This window comes from Emys orbicularis, chromosome 7, assembly GCF_028017835.1.
Source record: "Emys orbicularis isolate rEmyOrb1 chromosome 7, rEmyOrb1.hap1, whole genome shotgun sequence".
Classification (NCBI taxonomy): domain Eukaryota; kingdom Metazoa; phylum Chordata; order Testudines; family Emydidae; genus Emys; species Emys orbicularis.
In genome coordinates, this window is record NC_088689.1 from 2868216 (window position 1) to 2888733 (window position 20518).

Here is a 20518-nt window from a genome sequence, read left to right on the forward strand (position 1 = left end):
CAAACTTGACACAAAGATAAAAGAACTACAACAATACTTACTTTGGCCACACAATTTTCAGTCTTCATAGCAGTGCTCGCTAGACATACTGTTTCTTGGTTTAAGCACAGTCTGGCACAGCTGTTGTAGGTCTGTGGAAAGATTTAAAAAATTCTGAATAGAGGCACGCAATTTGCTGTAAGGCATCAGATATTTGGTGCAAGATACTCTGTGAAGCCATTCTACTACATTTCGGAATCACTTCTCTTTCCTAAATAAAGAGAAAAACAGGGCGAAATGAAGTTTCGAATCCCACTCAAACTAGTCTATAAAATAAATCTATGCAGGATGGGGGGGGGGGGAGAGACAAAACATCCCCCCCCCAATCCTGCCTGAATATATTTTTATTTTTTAAGTACAGTAGAAGCTTAAAGTAAAGGAATGCAGCATCGCCTGGTTCACCCCGCTCTCCTTACAAGTCATAACACCAATATCTGTTGAGAGTGGCTGGGGTTAGCGTATGGATAGAATTCAGCAAGGAGGAGAAATTGAAAAACAAAACAAAACACGAATCCTTCCAAATGGCTCCGTGCTATGTGGACTAACACACTAGGTGTTTCAGCAGTGGGGGACCTAGGGTGGGGTGTCTAGATTCAAACTGGGACAAAGTCACAAGCAAACAGGCATTTGATGGCCTCAGACTAGTCCTTGCAGACATTTGCCCACATCATAAAACCACCACTTTGGCATGTTTAGCACTTCCCACTCAGGAGAGAGATCAGGATGAATAAACACATTATAAATCATGATTTAGATGCACTGACCTAACTGTCATGAAGAAATTTGGACAGCACTTGCTTGCTCTATGCATTGCTCCAGCCAGTGTTATCTGAACCTCATTTTAAAAGCATCAACATTCACTAAATTCAGTCCAAAACTTGAGAGAGGGAGAGGGAAAAAAGAGAGAGACACATAGACGCTTTGCTTCTCCATCGTTCATGATTGAGCTTTTTTTTTTTTTTACTCACCTGGTTTTTCATTATTTTCTGTTGCATCTTGCATTTGCAGTGTTTTATACTTACATCTCCTCACTCTGATTTCCCCCCAATTTACAAATCCATTATTATGTATAGGAATACATGATAGAATGTATTACTAGGCACTGCATAAATTAAGTGCTGGGTACATATTAAAAGACAGTCCCTGACCCAATCTAAATAGACAACAATAAAAAAAAAAAAAAGGATTAGTTCCCATTTACAGATGGGAACTAAGAGAGAGAGAGAGAGATTAAGTAATTTGCCCAGGTCCAAAGGAAGTCTGCGGCAGAACCAGGATTTGAACCCAGCTCTTGAGTCCTGGTCCAATCATCTCTCTTCCAAGCCTGCTGAACGAGCCTACTTTTCAGAAGTCAGCCTTAGAATAATATTCTACCCAATAACCACATTAATAACTATGGGGATGGGAAAGAACTGATTGTTTGAATACAAAATCAGCAACATTCCATTTTGAGTCCATGGAGCAGAATCTAAAAACTAGAACTGGCTCAGCAGGAAGGGTGACCTCTATCATAACCACACAGAACCATTAGTGAGCACGGCAGTGTATAAATAAAGACACTTATTCCAAAGCATTGCACAACTCCCATTATTTTTATTCACATACAAGGGACAGGGACACTCAAGAGTTTCTAGTCCCAATGACTCCCTGTGGCCTTGGACAAGTCATCCAATTTCTCTGAATCTCAGCTTCCCCATCTATAAAATGGGGATAGTACTACATACCTCACAGGCCATTTTCACGGCACCTTGACAGCATAAAGCTCTATGTAAGTGCTAAATTATAAAACAGCCATATAATTCCTCACCTTTCCACAAAAGATGAGAAAGAAAATGAAACTTCAAGGAGTGAGTATATAACTTCTTTGTTATGGATGTGGAAATGCATTCAACGTGTGTAATGAATAAACATACTGCACCCTGGAGAAGGTATATACATGCTCGGCAGCATGCTCAACAAGGTCTCAGGCTAAAACTTTAAGAGTGATCTATGTATTCTTTTAAATCAACACAAAAAGTTTAAGACACTGAATCACTAGCAATGCACGCACTTACTTTGACAGTTTATGACACTGAATGACATTCATTCTCCCTTCACTTATTTACCCATGCCCAAGTTCAGAGCTCTATGTTTCAATTGAAACACATGATGACCTAGGAATGGGTTACCTAGGGAGGTGGTGGAATCTCCATCCTTAGAGGTTTTTAAGACCCGGCTTGACAGAGCCCTGGCTGGGATGATTTAGTTGGGGTTTGTCCTGCTTTGAGCAGAGAGTTGGACTAGATGACCTCCTGAGGTCTCTTCCAACCCTAATCTTCTATGATTCTCTATGATTCTATGACATCTGAAGTTGAGGGACTCTGGTATTACAGCTCTCTTCACTGTTTGAGGTGCCTGGGCGATCAGCTACTGTTCCAGGAGAAACAAAACCCTGAACCCGGGTCTTGAAAGATAAAAACCTTTTCAGCTCACTTTTAAAATTGGACCCTAGTAAGAACCTTTTCTAGTTTGAACCCACCCTGTTCAAGTCTCCCCTCACTTTGAGTCATGAGAAGAGGTTTCTTTGCATAGGGAGCACTTGGAAACGGTAGCCTGGTTCTATGCCAGAGGCATATAGCTTTGCGTTGGAGTGCTTTAATATGTTTTTATATTGCATATAAAGCATGCAAACATAAACCAGCTTGCTGAAAGCTACTCTCTTCGTGAAAGCCGGCTGTAATTCTGAACAAGTTTTCAATTTTCACACTGCTGCTAGGGTAAAACATTTTAAAGAGTTTAATTTTTACAGTGGCTTCACTGACATGGGATTATCTAACAAAGTAATGGCTAATCAATAGAGGGTTTAGTTGTCAGGTGAAACATATAACACACTAAAAGGGATTGATTGCCAGACTCCTCCTTATTTACTAGGAGGTATATATTTAAAATGACACAAACTTGTTACCAAGCTGCATTCCTTTAACCTTGCAAAAGCCGTTCGAGAAGAACGTTAAGCAGCCCTATAGCAAAACAAGCTCTAATGAAAAAAAAAAGTCTACAAATATATGGCAGCATCAAATCATGGCAGGAGCAGGAATGTGCTGCATTCATTCTTAGCCAAGGGCTTAAAATGCCACACAGATGCTAGACCATAGTTCACTAAACATATCTAATCTCACTCCATGAGTATCTTAGATTAGATTTTTCTAATGCTTATGTGACTGGGTCTGAGACTTCTGCCTTTTTTAAAAGAGAGCATGACCCCAGCGTAAAGGAGTGCAGATGTCAATGGAGGTTTGGATGAGCAAGGAATGCCAGATCGAAGTACTGAGCGCAAAGTGGAATTGTGTTCATAAGGATCTCAACCAGTAGAAAAGTCATTTCTTTGGCCATTTATCCAGAGAATCCCCAGTCTCTGAATGAAACTCCACTTTTTAATAGACACTACAACTCAGAAGTTCAATAAGATTTTTTCCAATCGTTAATAATTACATGATTGATCAGAGAACGCGAACACTAATAAAAACACACCAAAAAGACAAAACCCAGAGCCTTCCTCCAAGTCATTTTCAGAGCGCAGATTATTAAACTGCTTCTTTTTCAAACAAGGGCTTTTGTAGCTAAGCACAAATTGCCAAACAGTTAAAAAAAAGTTATTAGACTCTGAAGGATTCAGCAGAAGTGGGAAGTTATATAAACAAATCACTCCAGAAGATTTGGAAAGATCAGTTTCATCTCACTTACAGGGTCTTCCGAGACCTGCATTAATTATCCTTAAGGTCTTTCACATGGACTATCTAAAATAAACGCAAATTTATTTATTTATTTCAAATGAGGTGCTCCTCCTGAAAGTATTAAATAATGTCTACAAATTTAAATGCATTTTTATAAATAGGTAATTAAAGAAACAGAAGACTAAAATTAAGTCAAGCTGCAAAACATTACCCAGAATCCATTGTGGAGGTATTTTTTTTTTAAAGCACATTTAAGACTACATTTTTGCTATCAAAAGCCCACTGTGCTGGGGGAGGGGGGTCTCTGTGGGAAGTCATAAGACAAAATATAGGATAGCCAAACAAAAATCTAGAACATTTGCAAGACTGTCCCTAAAGCGTAGTTTGTCATATTGCAATTACACCTTGCCTAGTGCAAAGCCAGAGTCCTTAATATTGCCGCTAGAGGGAAGAAGTGTCTCAACACATGGTAGACAGGGAATGGGTTTTCTTGAGCAATTACCATAACAAAGCTCCTGTGGCTGCATGTACCTTCTAATTACTCACTACAATTAAAATGACTAACCCATAACAAACAGCAAATAAATAAATAAACCCCACCCTGCCTGTTCTCAGAATCTTCATTAAATCTTATACTGTTTTCCTCATCTATCAAAGTAGGAAAAAAGGGTATGTCACAATGTCCAAGCACCACAGGGCTATTCAACGGAGTAAAAGCATTTAAACAAAAACAAAAACAAAGAGCAAGGAAAACGGGATGTCTTGTGAAAAAGAAAAGAAATGTCGTGGTATTTAGCCATCTGGTAGCTGTTTGAAAACAAATTGTCCTCAAAAGAGCAGAAATACAGTACATCTTCTCTCAGTTCACTGGCTTATGAATCAGGATTTTTTTTTTTAAATATAGACAAACTAATGTTGGACTTCTGTGCGGCTGCTACTTTCATTCCCTCTTGTCCAACTGTGCAAAGATAACCATATGCCCATCCCAACCACAGCAGGTTATTCTAACTTGTTTGCTGCCTCTCTGGGTAGGGCTTTTCCGTGCCATTGTTCAAAATCCCTCTGGATTTATTTATTTATTATTCTGACAACTACTTGCTGACCTTAAAAGGTTTAAATCCTTCATTTTATCAGGCTCATCATTAAGAGAAGATGGCAGCCAAGTGATTTTTCTTTCCATTGACAATTTGTGACATTTCTCCAGCAGCGCGCAAGGTGTTGAAAACCTGGCAGCTGTTACCTCCTGGGATGAAGCTCCTTTTTTATCCTCCCATGACAGTTTAACTCAATGGGTCAGCACCTTTAAAGACTGCAAAGTATCACTGAAGTGGATGGAGGCTTGAATTACTGTTCTCTCCCTAATCAATGTAAACCCTCGCTGCAGGTGAAACTCTTCATCTATAGAGGTGCATGGGGGAGGAAAATGTAATGCCCTGAGCCAGATGGTTTTCATCTTGTTTTTTAAAGAAGAAAGGAACAAGCTAACAAGGGGACAGCTACTTTGTTAGCTTCTTGGCCTCTCTCATGGCTTTGGATCCCCAGGGTTCCAGCCATACAAGAGAGAGAATACAGAAAAACGTAAACACTTAAAGAAATATAACTAGGGGGCTGGCAACATGCTGCTTTCAAAGAGCTGAGCGAGCCCTGTTCAGTGCTTTATTTATCACTGCCCACGTTCTTCGGATGGTAAGTGGACACAAACACAAAGGGCAGGGGGAGTAGACAACACTTGCAATTTACTCAATTACAGAGGAATGCAGAAATGCAGCAAGGCTGACAGCTCCTATTAGCACTAATGTTGGAAGAACCAAGTGGCTTTGATGCCACAAGGCAACCTTTTCATTTTAACTTGGACTTCAGCACAAACATGGTCTTCACCAACACTTTATAATGCTTAATGCAAATTAAAGGCATTTTAGTTTTGCAACCGTTACAGGATGAAAGAAAGCAGTTTTTATAGACTACGAAGTATTTCTATTACTTTGACAAAGCTTTTCACCCAGCGACTTTTTCCTAACATTCGTAATAGTGAGAGATGAACTCAGTATGACACTATAAAATTAACATCACTCCTCCCCCTGCCCCGTCCACTCTCTAGAAGAAGGAAAATTTGAACTACAAAATAGCTTGTCTAGATTAAGAGAGGACGCTGCATCACCAGTAGCACCTGTATGCTTCCCTTTATAACAGTCAGTAAGTAGCTGAGACAAGGGACTAAGCACTGCACATCAGAGATTCATTTGGCAAGACGTCCCAAAAAGGAAAGCCACAGAGTAAAAACAAAGGTGTCCGATTGCAGCTATCCCCTGTCTTCCCATTCCCTTGCTCTTCTTTTGTTTGCTTTCCCTTGTTGTGCTTTGTCTACATTTTGACTTCAAGCTCTTCAGGTCGGGGACCATTCCTGCTTTACCTTCTGAATAGTGCCTAGAGTATGCTTTAGGGGGTGCTGCCCCCATTTAAAAAAAAAAAATCATCTCAAATCCACGAGACTGAACTGCAGTAATATTCTATGCTGCGAAGCCGAAGGGGAAAGTTTTTGAAACTGCAGAGGGACTTGGGGAGTAGGCTGGCAGGCAAGGTTTTCTTGACTTCCATCTGGAAGATGATGGAGTCCGGAGTCTGGTTTGCAGCACGACATACATGACAGCAATCCCGCTGCCATCAGCGCTTCCCCACAAGGCACCTTTGACACAGCTTTCCCTGCACAAGCCCGCCCACAGAAGGAATCATGGCAGCAAAAGGCACTTCATTATTACTCCATTCAAGAGAAGGAGGGGAGGTTTTTAAAACAACCTGCATTGTGCCTGTCTTTTTTAAAGAACAGTGGGGTAATCAAGTTCAGGGCAGCCCTGGACAGCTGCCCTGTGACCTACTCATGTTGACCCCCACTATTCATCACTTTCCTTAGGACTATGAGGGCAAGCTCCCGGGGAGTGACCACCACAATAGACAGATACAAGCCAACAGTAATACGGTTCCTGCAAAAAAACCAGATGGCACTGCAATAAATTTACAAATCTGCATTCATGGCTCTGTTTAAAACACCCAGAAGCTAAAAGGCTTGAGGGGCCCCCAGAGAGCTTCACAGTTTCTAAAGGCCAGTTCTCTCCCCAAGACTATTGAGCTCATGTTCTTCACAAATGAAGAATGGAGATGTAGCCCTTAAAATAACAAATGCCTGACCTAATCAATCTAGCATTTGGGTCTAACACTAAATGATAGGCACCGAAAACTAATTATGTTTTTTGGCAAGGAGGTTGAATTAAAATGGAAACACACAGGTTAAAAAGGCACTGAAGCATTTGTGAGTCTTTTTGAAAAGGCTGCATGAGCACACACATACAAACGCACACGGCTTGAAACAGGAACCTGATTCAATAACTCATGCATTTATTTTTAAAATGAATCAGATTAGTCCCATGTGTGACCTGCCGGTCCATCTGTATGTGCTGGACTTAATGGGCACTCTTCTCACGCTTGCTTCAGTTTGAAGTATGAGAGAGATAAATTTAGTTTAATTTTCAACAGATCAAGCTATCCATTTTCCAAATGGACCATCTGGATCAGCCTATTAAAATTAATTTATAACTTTGCAGTGTGAAAATTCGTTTGTTAGCGTAAATAAAGTTGCCAAAAACTTTTGCCACTTGTCATTGTTTTTCTGAGGGCTGTTTTTCTACCTTGACTTTCACTTTACAGCTCAACATTTTATCTGATCATATCAAACAGCTGTCAAAAATAGAACCTTCACATCCTTGCTTCAGAGCGCTGCACAGCTCTCATTTTTTTGGTAATGTTCTTGCCAACAATAGCTTTGATCCCCCACTTTGTTTTCTCCCCTGTTCTAATCCCCAGACCTTCTTCCATGCTGCTCACCATGGATGGAAAGCCCTCCCAGCCCCAGTATGTTAGGCGTCCAAACTACACTCATTCAACTCCCTAACTTCTCACAAAGTCCATTTCAGTCAACCGGAAAATGTCATTTCTTCTAGTAGGAAAGTCCACAGGGCTGAATCAAATGGTCTTCAGCCTATGTACAGCTCTGGAAGCAGAACAAGATCTTTAACATTTTTCTGACTGACCTGGAAGAAAACACAAAATCATCCTTGATAAAGTTTGTACGTGACAAAAAATTTCAGGGAGTGATAAAGAATGAAGAGGATAGGTCACGGATTCCAAGAGATCTGAATCGCTTGGTAAACTGGGCACAAACAATATTTGTTTTAATATGGTTAAATGTCAATATCTACATCTAGGAATGAGGAATAGAGGCCATGCGTACAGGGCAGGGGACTATTCTGGGAAACAAGGACTCTGAAAAAGATGTAGGTGTCACGGTGGATAGTTCGAGAACATGAGCTCCCAGTGCCATGGTGTGGCCAAAAGGGCGAATGCGATCCAGGGATGCATAAACAGGGGAATCTTGAGTAGGAGCAGAGAGGTGATTTTTACCTCTATATTTGGCACTGCTCAGACCAATGCTGGATTAGTGTGTCCAGTTCTCGTGCCCACAATTCAAGAAGGAAGTTGATAAATTGGAGAGGGTTCAGAGAAGAGCCACAAGAATGATTAAAGGATTGGAAAACCTGCCTTATCCTGAGATACTCACAGAGCTTAATCTATTTATTTTAACAAAGTGAAAGTTAAGGGGTGACTTGATCACAGTCTATAAGTACCTAGGTGGGGAACGAATATTTACTAATGGGCTCTTCAATCTAGCAGAGAAAGGTCTAATATGTTCCAGTGGCTGGAAGTTGAAGCTAGACAAATTCAGACTGGAAATAAGGGGTAAATATTTAACAGTGAACCCTGGTCTACACTTGGGGGGCGGGGAGGGGGGGAAGAGAGGGAATCGATCTAAGTTATGTGAATAACGTAGCTGAAGTCGACGTACTTAGATCGACTTACCGTGGTGAGTCAACTGCTGCCGCTCTCCCGTCGAAGCTGCCTGTGCCTCTCGCGGCGCTGGAGTACAGGAGTCGACGGGAGAGCGCTTGGGGGTTGATTTATCGCATCTAGACTAGATGTGATAAATCGATCCCCGCTGGATCTATCGCTGCCCGCCGATCCGGCAGGTAGTGTTGTAGACATACCCTGAGAGTAGTTAGTCATTGGAACAATTTACCAAGGGTCATGGTGGATTCTCTATCACTGACAATTTTAAAATCAAGATTGGATGTTTTTCTAAAAGACCTGCTCTAGGAATTACTTTGGGGAAGTTCTCTGGCCTGTGTCAGACGAGGTGATCACAAGGGTCTCTTTTGGCCTTGGAGTCTATGAATCTGACCATCACAGGGCCCCAGCCCCAAAAGAGCCTGACAGCCTGAGATAACTTTCAAAGCAAAGGCTGTGCTTCAGTATAACAAAAAATCAGAGCAGTCAAGTGTAAAGCAATGGAGCAACTCACTTAAACTTATCTACTGCAGGGCACATAAAGACTACACCACCAATGAAACTGACCAATGAATCTGAGCCATGATCTAAAACAGGGGTCGGCAATCTTTCAGAAGTGGTGTGCCGAGTCTTCATTTATTCCCTCTAATTTAAGGTTTCGCATGCCAGTAATACATTTTAATGTTTTTAGAAGGTCTCTTTCTATAAGTCTATAATATATAACTAAACTATAGTTGTATGTAAAGTAAATAAGGTTTTTAAAATGTTTAAGAAGCTTCATTTAAAATTAAATTAAAATGCAGAGCCCCCCCGGACCGGTGGCCAGGACCCGGGCAGTGTGAGTGCCACTGAAAATCAGCACGCGTGCCATAGGTTGCCTACCCCGATCTAAAACTAAGTCATCATGAGGGGGTTGGATTTGTGGACATTCCTATCAGAAGACACAAAATTCTCAAGCTTGGATAATTTTCCCTAGTCTTCTATGTAGGAAGGTCCACAGATCCCAACAACGGAATTTTATCAGCAGTGTCTCCATGGAGGGAAAGAAAAAAATAAAACTATATACAAACAATAATGACAGAGTTAATTTCTTTTCACTGGGGTACTACTACTGTATGCCACACTTTTTGCCAAACGTTGCTTTAGCTAATTTACAGACCCAATCTGTAGTGTTTTGCGAAGATGAAGGGGGATGAAAGACCAACTGGCCACTTTGCTTCTCTCCTCGTGCAAGGCATAAGATGTTTCCACCCACAAACCAAACCATCATTGCCCCTTATTCAGTGTGCCCTAATACTGGAGGACAGAATAAAACATATGGCTATGCATGCCTCTGACATGCTGCACCTAGATTTGGAAACCTCTGACAGTTTCTTGCCCTTCTCTATCAGGAGAGAAAGATTAGTGCATTTCAATTCCCCAAACTTGCAGGATGACAGAGTCCTACACACATCTAAGGCGTTACAGCACTTTTCTAACAGGTGCAAAAGCTGCCACCAGGCCAAGAAGTAAGGAAGAAGTTTGGAAATGCTGGCTTCCAAAAGTGAAGTGAAGGGCTCTGCAATGGGATAATCATATTAGGATATGTGGACACACTGCCTTGAGATAGAGAAGATAAGAAGCCCCCTTTGGAGACAACCTTCTAGGTAGATTTCAATGTCTCCACTTGCAATTTTGGTTTGCTGATGCATTTTTTCAGGAATTTTAGATTCTGAATAGCCTTATCCCTTCTTGAGCCTTTTGGGAACTAGAACAATGGAGTCAGAGCCAGTCCTCTCTCTGATGGAGGGACTCATTCTACTGACCTTATCTACAGGAGGTACTTGATGGTTGCTCTTATGTTGGCTCCTGTTGGTGTTGCTGGAGCTTAGGAGAACCATCAATGTGTGTTTGAGATACTTGATCAGTTCTAACAACTATTCTTCCTCAACAAAGTCAAGGACCCATTTGTCTTAAAAGGAGGGAAGACAGTTCTGTGCTAACTGGAGAAGCTTACAGCTAATCTTGCTTTCATGCTGGATTGGTCTGAGTTGGAATCATGCCGATTTCTTGGCATACGCCAAGGCAGAGAAATCATCATTGCATTCCTCCCACCCCACCATGCTGTTGTTCCATGTTCTGCTGCTGTATGCACTGACTCGTTGGCTGTATGTAGAAGACAAGGAACCACAAGGAGAGTGACATGCTTTGTAGGAAGCTATGGAATCTTTATTGCTTGGCTGCAGTCTTCTTCCCCTTTTCTGATGAGTCAGCAGGATACAGAAGATGCAGAGGTCCCCATTAACATATTTAATGGTAGGACGTTTTCCAGATGAGTGAATCTTTTCCTCTCTCTTCTTTCTGGGCTTGCTCAGCATGCTTATGCACCTTGCGGAAGCAGCAGGAAGGCCTAGAAAAGCCCGTGCTCAGGTGAAGAAGCAGAACTAAACCAGGAGGCTCTCTGGTGGGGCCCCACAACTCTGCCTACAACAGACAGTTCTGGCTCTGACCCCAAAGCTGCAAGATGGCTGAAGATCAATTGCTAGGATCTGTGGACTCTCCCTCATAGAAAATATGTTGCCTAACATTATGTAAGGGCAGCAGGTTAGGGAACGAGAAAGTTAGGAAAGCTGGGGGAGGGGGCATGCAACATTGTAATCGGACATCCCTTCTGGGGATCCCACTATACCTTGTATTATCTCTATCTTTTAGATCATAGGCTTCTCACAGCAGGACTGTGCATCATGTACATCACAGATTATATCACTGACACTTTGCATGGCTGGATCTTGAGCTATAAGACAAGCATTCTTTTCCCCTGAACTGTGGGGAAAAAAATAAGTACTTTTGCAATAAAATCTTATTTTTCCTTTGACAGTATTATTGAAGGGATTGATGCCTCGGTATCTATACTGTACCTACTACTGTTGTATTAAAGAACCTAACACATATTATAAAATTGACCATAGGGGCACATAGCCAGTTTACAAATCTATGTCCTCCTTTCTCAGCCAGGATGGGGGAACCGCTGAAATGGGTCTTTTGATGGTGCTAGGCAAGTAAACTTTTTTGGGTGGGGTGGTGGGAGGAAAAATTTGCTCTCTTTAAAGGATATTGACGCATTTATTTGTTGAACACCAGGGTGCTCAGTGATGTACAATACATACAGGAAGATACACTCCCTGCTGCGTAGAGCTTAATTTCAATTTAGATGGTAAGGAATCTGTTTTAATATAGAGAAGGGATCAGAAGAGATGTTAAAACTTTTGCGGGCTGCGGGGGCAGAGCAGATCTATAAGGACTCATCTTAATCTTTTCGAGGGAAATTAAAGCAGCTCTACTTTTAGGTTGTCAGTCTGGACAATGGCTCTAAGAAAGCCTACCTTCTAGGTATGGTAATTCTTTGTAAAGCACCTTGAGATTCTTGGATACAAGGTATTGTAGAAAGGCCTAAATGAGACAGAGGGAGTACTACAGACCAAGGCTGGAGAGTTTCCCAATGATTAGCAAGTAAACAAAACTCAGATACAAAGTCCCAGCTGATGTGGCTATACTTGCTCAGAAATGGATATCCCTGTTCATATTCGCAAAAGCCCAACACGTCTGATTTTCCCACATACAATGCTACTTGCCTTCTCCCACTAAGGAGAATGAGAAAGGACTTTCAGGCTCAAGCTTGACAAGTGCTCCAGAAAAAAGTCAGGAACCTAAGCTCAGACTCCAGTTTCCCAAAGTGTTTTAAGATTCGAACTGTTAGGAAGTTTTATTGTATTTTTAAGAGACCAGTTGCATACCTGTCTAAGTGAATTCTTCTCTGGAATGATCTTCCTAGGGGGCTCGTCATTATTACAGTCTTCTCGCTCTGAGGAATTCTGTGAAAGAAAGCAAGCTTTAATTCAGTTCTTATCCCCAATATTATTCTGTGGGAGGAAAGGAAACTGAATATTTGCAAGCTACACAAGCTAGATTTTATACATACATGAAAAAGCTAGCCTCAGGTGTAAGCCAACTGGCTTGTTAGGACGAAGACAGAATTTTTCTTATTCTTGATCAATAATGCACCATTCGATAGGTATAGTGGAGAAGTTTGTGTTTGTTTAGGACTTTCCTCTAAAACTGCCAGTACTGACCACTGTTGGAGGTAGGATGCCGAGCAGGTGACTTGATGGCCTGATCTAATATACCACCGCTTATGTCCCTGAACTCCCTACAGTGACTCGTTTTCAAAAGATTCTATTTTATAAAGAGTAAACGTAACTAATAAATTTCAACTGTCTCCCTATATTCCAGTATCTTCATATTAGCAGGAATACTGGCTGATTGCACAGGAGTTTAGTGAGTTACCAACATTCAGATCTGTCTGGCCCACCTCTAAATTGTTGTGAACCAGGTCATCAAATTCCGTTATATCAGTGATAGCACCATTCCTGCTATGCCTCTGAGTGTCTTTTTTTTTTTGGTGTGCGCACGCTCTCTCCCCCTCTCTCTCCAGAAAAGCTGGCTAGGATCCAGCACTACTACTACCACCACCTATCTGGGACTATAGGGTGTTGAGGAGGAAGGGCAAGCCATAAGAGGCTGCTCCAGAAATGCTCCTCAGCTGATGATGGGCTCAGAAAACTAGGCTGGAGACTTCTGTCCTCTTCACGCTATGGTTTAAGCTACGGATTCCTTGTCTGGGAACAGTGCTATTGCTTATCTAAGGACAGAGGCTCTCTTTGGGACACATTCAGCAAACAATTAACTGAAAAAAACCAACAACATCCTGTCCACATTGGCCAGGGAAGCAATACTAAAACATGGTGGTTGCTATCACAATTTCAACAACCATGTTGATAGGCTAAGGATAGACTGTGTTGTTTGGAGGACTTCTGTACACACATCTAAAGTCAGTGTTGAACACCACAGTAGTAATAGCCTTTAGGTCACAAACCCCTGCATTCACTACCTTGGAGACTAGTCAGTTTATAAAGGCATAAGGGAAAGTTTTACTAGGGAGAGCTAGGCCAGTAACAGGAAGAGTTTCTGGCTATAGCAGATGGGATCAGGATAGGATTTTAAGGTGGAAGGTGCATCCCCTTTATGATCATCACCTCCCAGAATCCTCCTCACCCATCAGTACTCCTAACATATCCAGATCCTCCTTAGAGCTAGCCCCCTTAGAGCTAGCTCCCAACCCCAAATTTCAGTCACTGGCTGGAGCATCTGTCAGTCAAGGAAGAGCTGGTACACCACAAGCAGTGTGGTCGAGTGGGGATTGTAGAGAGGAAGCAGATTGCAGGAAGCCATCAGTGGAGCAGTGTGTTTGGGTGCCTACAGCAGGTGCTGTGAGATCAGCAAGGGTCTAGGTAGGTTACAGCTTCTAGTTTCATTGAAGGAGAAGAGAGCGGGAAGACGGCAAGGACATGAGCAAAGTTTGCTGAGAGATGGAAGAGAAGGAAAAAAAACCTCAAGGTAAACTGGTCCTGAGGATCCGGAGTAAATCAAGATCTGCAGACAAACTAATGAGCTCTACAATCCTAAACAGGCCTGATAACTCAGTAAAACAACCCAAATCTTTGAGAAGTTTTCACACAGGGCCTCAGCTAGGAGAAAGTTATTTGTTAAGTCTGGTTTAGAGAGGGCTGTGAATGCCCAGGTTAAAACTGTACAAATGTGAAAAGGAAATTAAGATGCATCTTTGCACAAACTGCTCTGTACTCATCTGCACAGTTTAATAATGCAAGTAGGGATTTCAATTTTGGTACTTCTGAAAACAGATTAATTGCTAGAGATACAGGATTTTGAAGTAATTCCAGGAACTGGTTTTCTTATCTATTTTAAAGATGCATTTTGAATATTCAATCCCCCTTCCCACAATAGCTTCAAAAATCCTATTTTTCCTCAAGTTGTGTGTTTTAGAAAATGGTTATTAAAAGTGAAATCTCATCTTCCCCATGCCTCTCAAACTGCCTTTCAATGTCATTGAGGTTAAAACAATGTCAAAAGCCAGGCAATTCAATGCGGAGGTGAAAAAACAGCCTTTAGTCTGAAATTTCTCGTTATCACAGCGTGTCACAAGTTTTCCAGTTTCTTTTTCTTTAAACTAAAGATCTAATTTTAAAAGCGAGCAGAAGACCTTTTTGCATTCATTATCTTTATAGGTGGCAAGGCTACGAGGTTGGCTGAACAAAGACCAGACAAAGACTGCCAAGTGCATATGGTGGTTCACAGCTTGGCGTCTCCCCATTCTACAGTACCCACACCGCAGCTCCAATAGCAGACTATTAAAGAGGAGCGCTGCTCATGCACTTTTGTCGGCAAGTAAGTTACGCTTGGTGAAGACAGAATGACTGGAAAGCATTACACTTAAGAAACAAAGCACAGATGTTTCCAACTCCCGCTTATTTCTCAGGAATAGGAAAGATCACCATTCCAGGTGTACTACAAGCCTCCAAATAGTTCAGAAATAGTCATACCTGCATTCAAGTGAATTCCACTTGATAGACCAATGCCCAGTATTAGTCACCATTCAGCTTTCCAGTGGTAAAGTTAGACTATTATACCAGTGACCAGAAAACTACATCTGTACGTGTGTCTCATTGCTGAACAATGCAAGGGAAGTCTGCTCCCCTGGTTGAGGACCAGAATTTTAAGTTTGCTACAGCATGACGAGTGATGCTTCCAGCCACGAGGGAGGATGACAAAAGGCTATCAAAAAGGTGTTTTGCAATCATAGCTCTAGAATGTGGCATTTGATGCTCATATATTAAGATGGTGCATGCATCAGAAATGTCAAAGGTTTGCAGGAACTGCAACTGATGTGTAGCAAAGACAAGATGGAATCTGCTAGGGCGAAGGGGTGGGGACAGAATCAGCAGACCGAAAGGCAGGTCACGGCTGAAAACCCAAACAACTTCTTGAATTGGGGCAAATTCTGAAATCCCATTTCCTCTAAGTGTCAGTGCCTTTCTTGGCTACCATCCTTACCAAAACCAGATAGGGCAAGAGAGTGCTTGTGCTGGAATGCATGGAACATCTTCTACAAAGTAGGACTAGCCTGCGTTTTTGCATCGTTCATTGTGCAAGTCCCACAAAGCATTAAGTGGTTAAGTTTCCCATCCCCCCCACCCCTGAGATTATCACCTCTATTTGCCCAGATCGAGAAGATAGAGACCACAGGTTTTACACAAGGTCACACAGAATGTTGGTGGCAATGCTGGGAATAGAAACTGGGAATCCTGATTCCCAAACCTCTGCTTTAGTCGTTAGCCCTCCCCTCTAGCCTTCTCCTCTGAGGCCCACATGAAGGGTATTTGCCTTTCATAGTTTATCTGCCCTAAAATGATAACTGTCTATTACAAGAGACCCTTTCCAAATACAATTTAGATTTAAGACTTCAGCCTGTAACTAACAGGATATAATTCCACAGCATGTTATCATCCCAATAACCACCACAAACTCGTTTCATTATTTGACTCTCCACATGAAGTCCCCACTATCTCAAACACGCCCTGTGTTATACGGCACACAGTCCGTAGGCTAAAGCGTCTGACGTGTGATGACATGCAGTATTTTCTGTATATAACCCATGAAAGCAATACTGGGATTCAGCTGTAATAGACGGATGAATGCACTCGGGCTACCAACTGCACAGGGCTACCTTTAGTACTGCCTTAATCCTCATGGTGGAAATCAGGAACCTGCCAACTGGGCAGTTGTTTTGATGCTGTGTTGCCCAATTATAAAACAGTACAGATGCAGTCTTCTTCCACATGTGCGGAGGTGGGGCTGGGGGAGAACTGTGTGTCTATGTAAAGAGCACAACTATTTTTTATGCTTTCAAATTCTTAATCCTGTTTGGAGCTGTCAGTGGGGGTTAATGGAAGCCTTGGATAGGAGAATTCCAATCTGGTTGGCAGATGGATAGGTTGGTTATAGCTGCATAACTATGTCTTGCCTGCAGGCACAATTCAGAACACTGTTAAAGCAATATAAAGTCTCTGTCAAGCTGAACCATTTGGATCAGTAGCAAGGAGAAATAATAATAAAAAAAAAGGAGTTCATTTCTGGGCCTTGCACGTTTATGCTAGTATGCAGAAACTGATTAATTGTCATCGTGTGCTGGTCTGCTATACCTCAGATTTCTACTTCTGGAGTAGATTTTGCATGCTAATGTAATCATTCTCCCTCTTGAGACATTAGCAAATAATCAAATGAAAAACAGGATCATAATTTACTGAGATTCGGGCAATTCTCTATGCAAATTTGACTTGTTATTGCTGCTGCCTCGTTAATCTGAATGCCTTTGACAAACTCCTTTGATTTATGAACTCATGACAACTCCAATGTGTATATATTTTGCTAGATTGACATTATCATTAAGAGTGGGTGGACTGAGCTAACATGAATGGCTGATTTTATTCGCTGGTGTCTGCTGCTCAACAGCTGAGCATCTACTTCTCACAAGCCCCTGAGCGCCAGGCTCTTCCCATCTACCCATCCATTCATCATCTCGATGTTAATTGGCCCAGGCTTTAAGCAAATTTTCAACACGATTTAAAGGCACGATGACACTGATTACTGACCCTCTGCCATACGGTGCCTATTGATTAACCTGACAGAGATGATGTGCTTGAGGGAAACTAGGTGTGCATGGACCTCATGGGGGGAAAATGTATTGTTTATGCAGGCAAAACACTTGTCATTATCCCAAAGGCCAGAATTTGTGCAGCACTGGCCCTTAAAACAAACTATTGCTTTAACATCTGCATCCAATACAGAAAGCACTTGCTTGCTTTGCAAAAATTATTATAAATGCATTGTTATGTGCCAGTCTATATTTTAATAGAGCTCTCAGACAAATAGATCCCTTCCAATCAATTAACACTTGTTCTAGCCAATGTGAGTGTACACATATTTGTTGAAATGCAAAGCTAAAGCTGGGTGGGTTGTTAATGACATAAGCATATCCATTTCAAGGGAGTGAGGGCTTGTCTTGTCTTCACTACTGCGCTAAATCGGTGCCATTGCGATCGGTGCAGCAGCATCGATTTAGCGGGTCTGGTGAAGATGTGATAAGTTGATGGGAGAGAGCTCTTCTGTCGACATAATTAACCCACCTCAACGAGAGGTGGGAGCTATACACCGCGTTAAGTCAATGTAAGTTACGTCGCTCAGTGGGATGGCTTTTTACACTCCTGAATAACATAACGTACGTCGACTAAAGCGGCAGTGTAGACAAGGCCGGAGTCTTCTTGGGCACATCAGTTCCATTAGTAAAGAATGGAAGCACCGTGTCCAACCTGAGATGAGATTAGTTGCTAGTCCAAGAACAACCTGGATGTCAAATTTAGCTGTCCAGATATTTTTGTAGCCATCTTTATACATTTTTAACATTAAGCAGTGAGATGTTTTATTTTCCCTCCCTCCAGAACAAGCTCCTCAGAGGAACCTCCACTTTGAACTCGAAGGTAAAGCTGCGTGCGTCACGGAAGTAACGGATTCCATGACTTTCTGTGACTTTTGAAGCAGCTGGCGTGGCTGGCTCAGGGGCTGCCTGAACACTCGGGGGGAGGGGAGGGGGAAAAGCTCCCCAGAAGCAGCTGGCATGACCCTGCAGCTCCTGACCTAGGCGGAGGGGCCAGGGGGCTCTGTGCGCTGTCCCTGCTTGCAGGCACCGCCCCCGCAGCTCCCATTGGCTGTGGTTCCTGGCCAATGGGAGCTGAGGAGCCGGAACTCCTGGCAGGGGCAGCGCGCAAAGCCCCCCTGGCCTTCCCTCCCCTTAGGACAGGGGTGGCCAACCTGTGGCTCAGGAGCCACATGTGGCTCTTCAGAAGTTAATATGCGGCTCCTTGTATAGGCACCGAGTCCGGGGCTGACGCTACAGGTGTCAACTTTCCAGTGTGCCAGGGGGGTGCTCACTGCTCGACCCCTGGCTCTGCCCCAGGCCCGGCCCCCACTCCACCCTTTCTCACCCCCTCCCCTGAGCCTGCCATGCCCTCGCTCCTCCCCCTCCCCCCCAGAGCCTCCTGCTCGCCACGAAACAGCTGATCGGGAGGTGCGAGGAGGGAGGGGGAGGCGCTGATCGGCGGGGCTGCCAGTGGGTGGGAGGCGTTGGAAGCGAGGGGGTGGGGAAGCTTATAGGGGGCTGATGACGTATTACTGTGGCTCTTTGGCAATGTACATTGGTAAATTCTGGCTCCTTCTGAAAGTGAAAGCTGACCTCCTGTGTCTGGTTCCTTATAAAGGTCATCAAACAGTAGTTGAGCCCCACTAAAGCACGTTGGGGAATGTGCATACTTAGCCATGGGTACTCTTAGCCAATCACCGGACACTGCACTTGGGTTAATCAAGAGGGAACACTTTAACAAGGTGAATACATCAGCATTCTGTCTGCTGATTGGTGTAATTTACGAGGAAAATGAAGAAGATGACCCATTTTCCCACCCAGCTCCAGGTTATATTTGCCAGTCAGTGCATATTGTTTTCTGTTCAAATTCAGGCCAGCAGCTCGCCTGGCAGACAGGAAGTTTCACTTGTTCAATCTGGATTTTTGGTTGTCCCACGATGGCAGAAAATAGGATTTTTCCTAGTTTGCATCAGCCTGTGGGAATAGCTGAAGTGATGGAAGAGATGGAAAAACTGGCCTGAAATATTTTGTGCCTCTGCCAGCCAGAATATGGATTTAAAAAGAGGGAGGAAGAGGAATAAGTGATAGCAAAGGCCCTACATTCCCTTTCCAATAACCTTTGTAAGTGATAGATGAGTCCAAGAGCATTGTTATTGTTAAGGGACTGTCAGCATCCTGATTTTATAAATGCTGTGTGTCAGTTTATAAACATCTCAGCCATTTCAAACAGTGCTAGGATGAAACCTGGCACAGCCGTCCTCAGACTGCAAGCAATATTTTAGTTTTAAAATTATAGCCTGAATACCGTTTAACACATTTAGAGCTGTTCCTGAGTGGCACAACATGCTCAGATTCACGCTTATTTGACTAGTCACTACCCCATGTAAAGCAAGTCCTTAAAGTGAACTAAGTTACCGTGAGGAAAACAAGTATGAAAAGGGCAAGTTTAAAAGTCATACCCTCTACATGCTCAGTAAATAAAACAAACAACAACTGCAACACACAGAGGGATCTACAACAGTGAAAATGCAGAGGTACGGATTATACCTCAACCATCTTTGGCATATGCAGCTCTGAACATTCATTGCTACGAGATCCTCTTTGAAGACACTGTAAATTGCAATATGTAGGCACAAGGGGGTGACTTAAGCATGGAATGACTGAATTACGTTTCCTTGCTCTTGAAAGTTTAAAGTTAAATGGTATTTTTGCAAGGGGTTTATGTTTAATTATTAGAAGGAAGGAGATATAGGGAGGAGAAGTGGGATGAGGGGGGCAAATTGATGCTTTCATTCCCCTCTTTTGCAACAATTAATGTTAGAGAGAAAGACACAAGTTAAGCTGGCTCAGAGTCAGGTGTCTGATTTCTTAGACTGTTCAGGACAAGGACAGTTTGTGTATCTGTACAGCACCTAGGATAACAGGGCCCTGATCCATGACTGGGAAGGGTCCCTTAGATGCTATCATAATACAAACAATTTTTCAATCAAAGGTTTGAGCAATTTAGCAATTTTTAATATCCATCTCATAGAACTGGAAGGGACCTTGAAAGGTCATCGAGTCCAGTCCCCTGCCTTCACAGCAAGACCAAGTACTGTCCCTGACAGATTTTTGCCCCAGATCCCTAAATGGCCCCCCTCAAGGACTGAACTCACAACCCTGGGTTTAGCAGGCCAATGCTCAAACCACTGAGCTATTCCTCCCACCCAATTAAAGGTAGGAAAGTATAAATAGAGTTCAGCCTGCACTTATAATACATTCCACATACAAAATTACCCAAAAA

The 20518-nt window shown here is 42.6% G+C and overlaps 1 protein-coding gene across 1 annotated transcript in view; it reads right to left on the reverse strand.

The window, feature by feature from the left end:
• Positions 1–20518, reverse strand: part of BTRC (beta-transducin repeat containing E3 ubiquitin protein ligase) — a 167086-nt gene that overhangs the window by 78733 nt on the left and 67835 nt on the right. The window contains exons 7-8 of the mRNA XM_065407543.1: positions 12419–12496; positions 42–131 (exon numbers count right to left, since the gene is read on the reverse strand). Of these exons, the coding sequence (XP_065263615.1) occupies positions 42–131; positions 12419–12496 (168 nt within the window). The remainder of the gene's footprint in view (positions 1–41; positions 132–12418; positions 12497–20518) is intronic.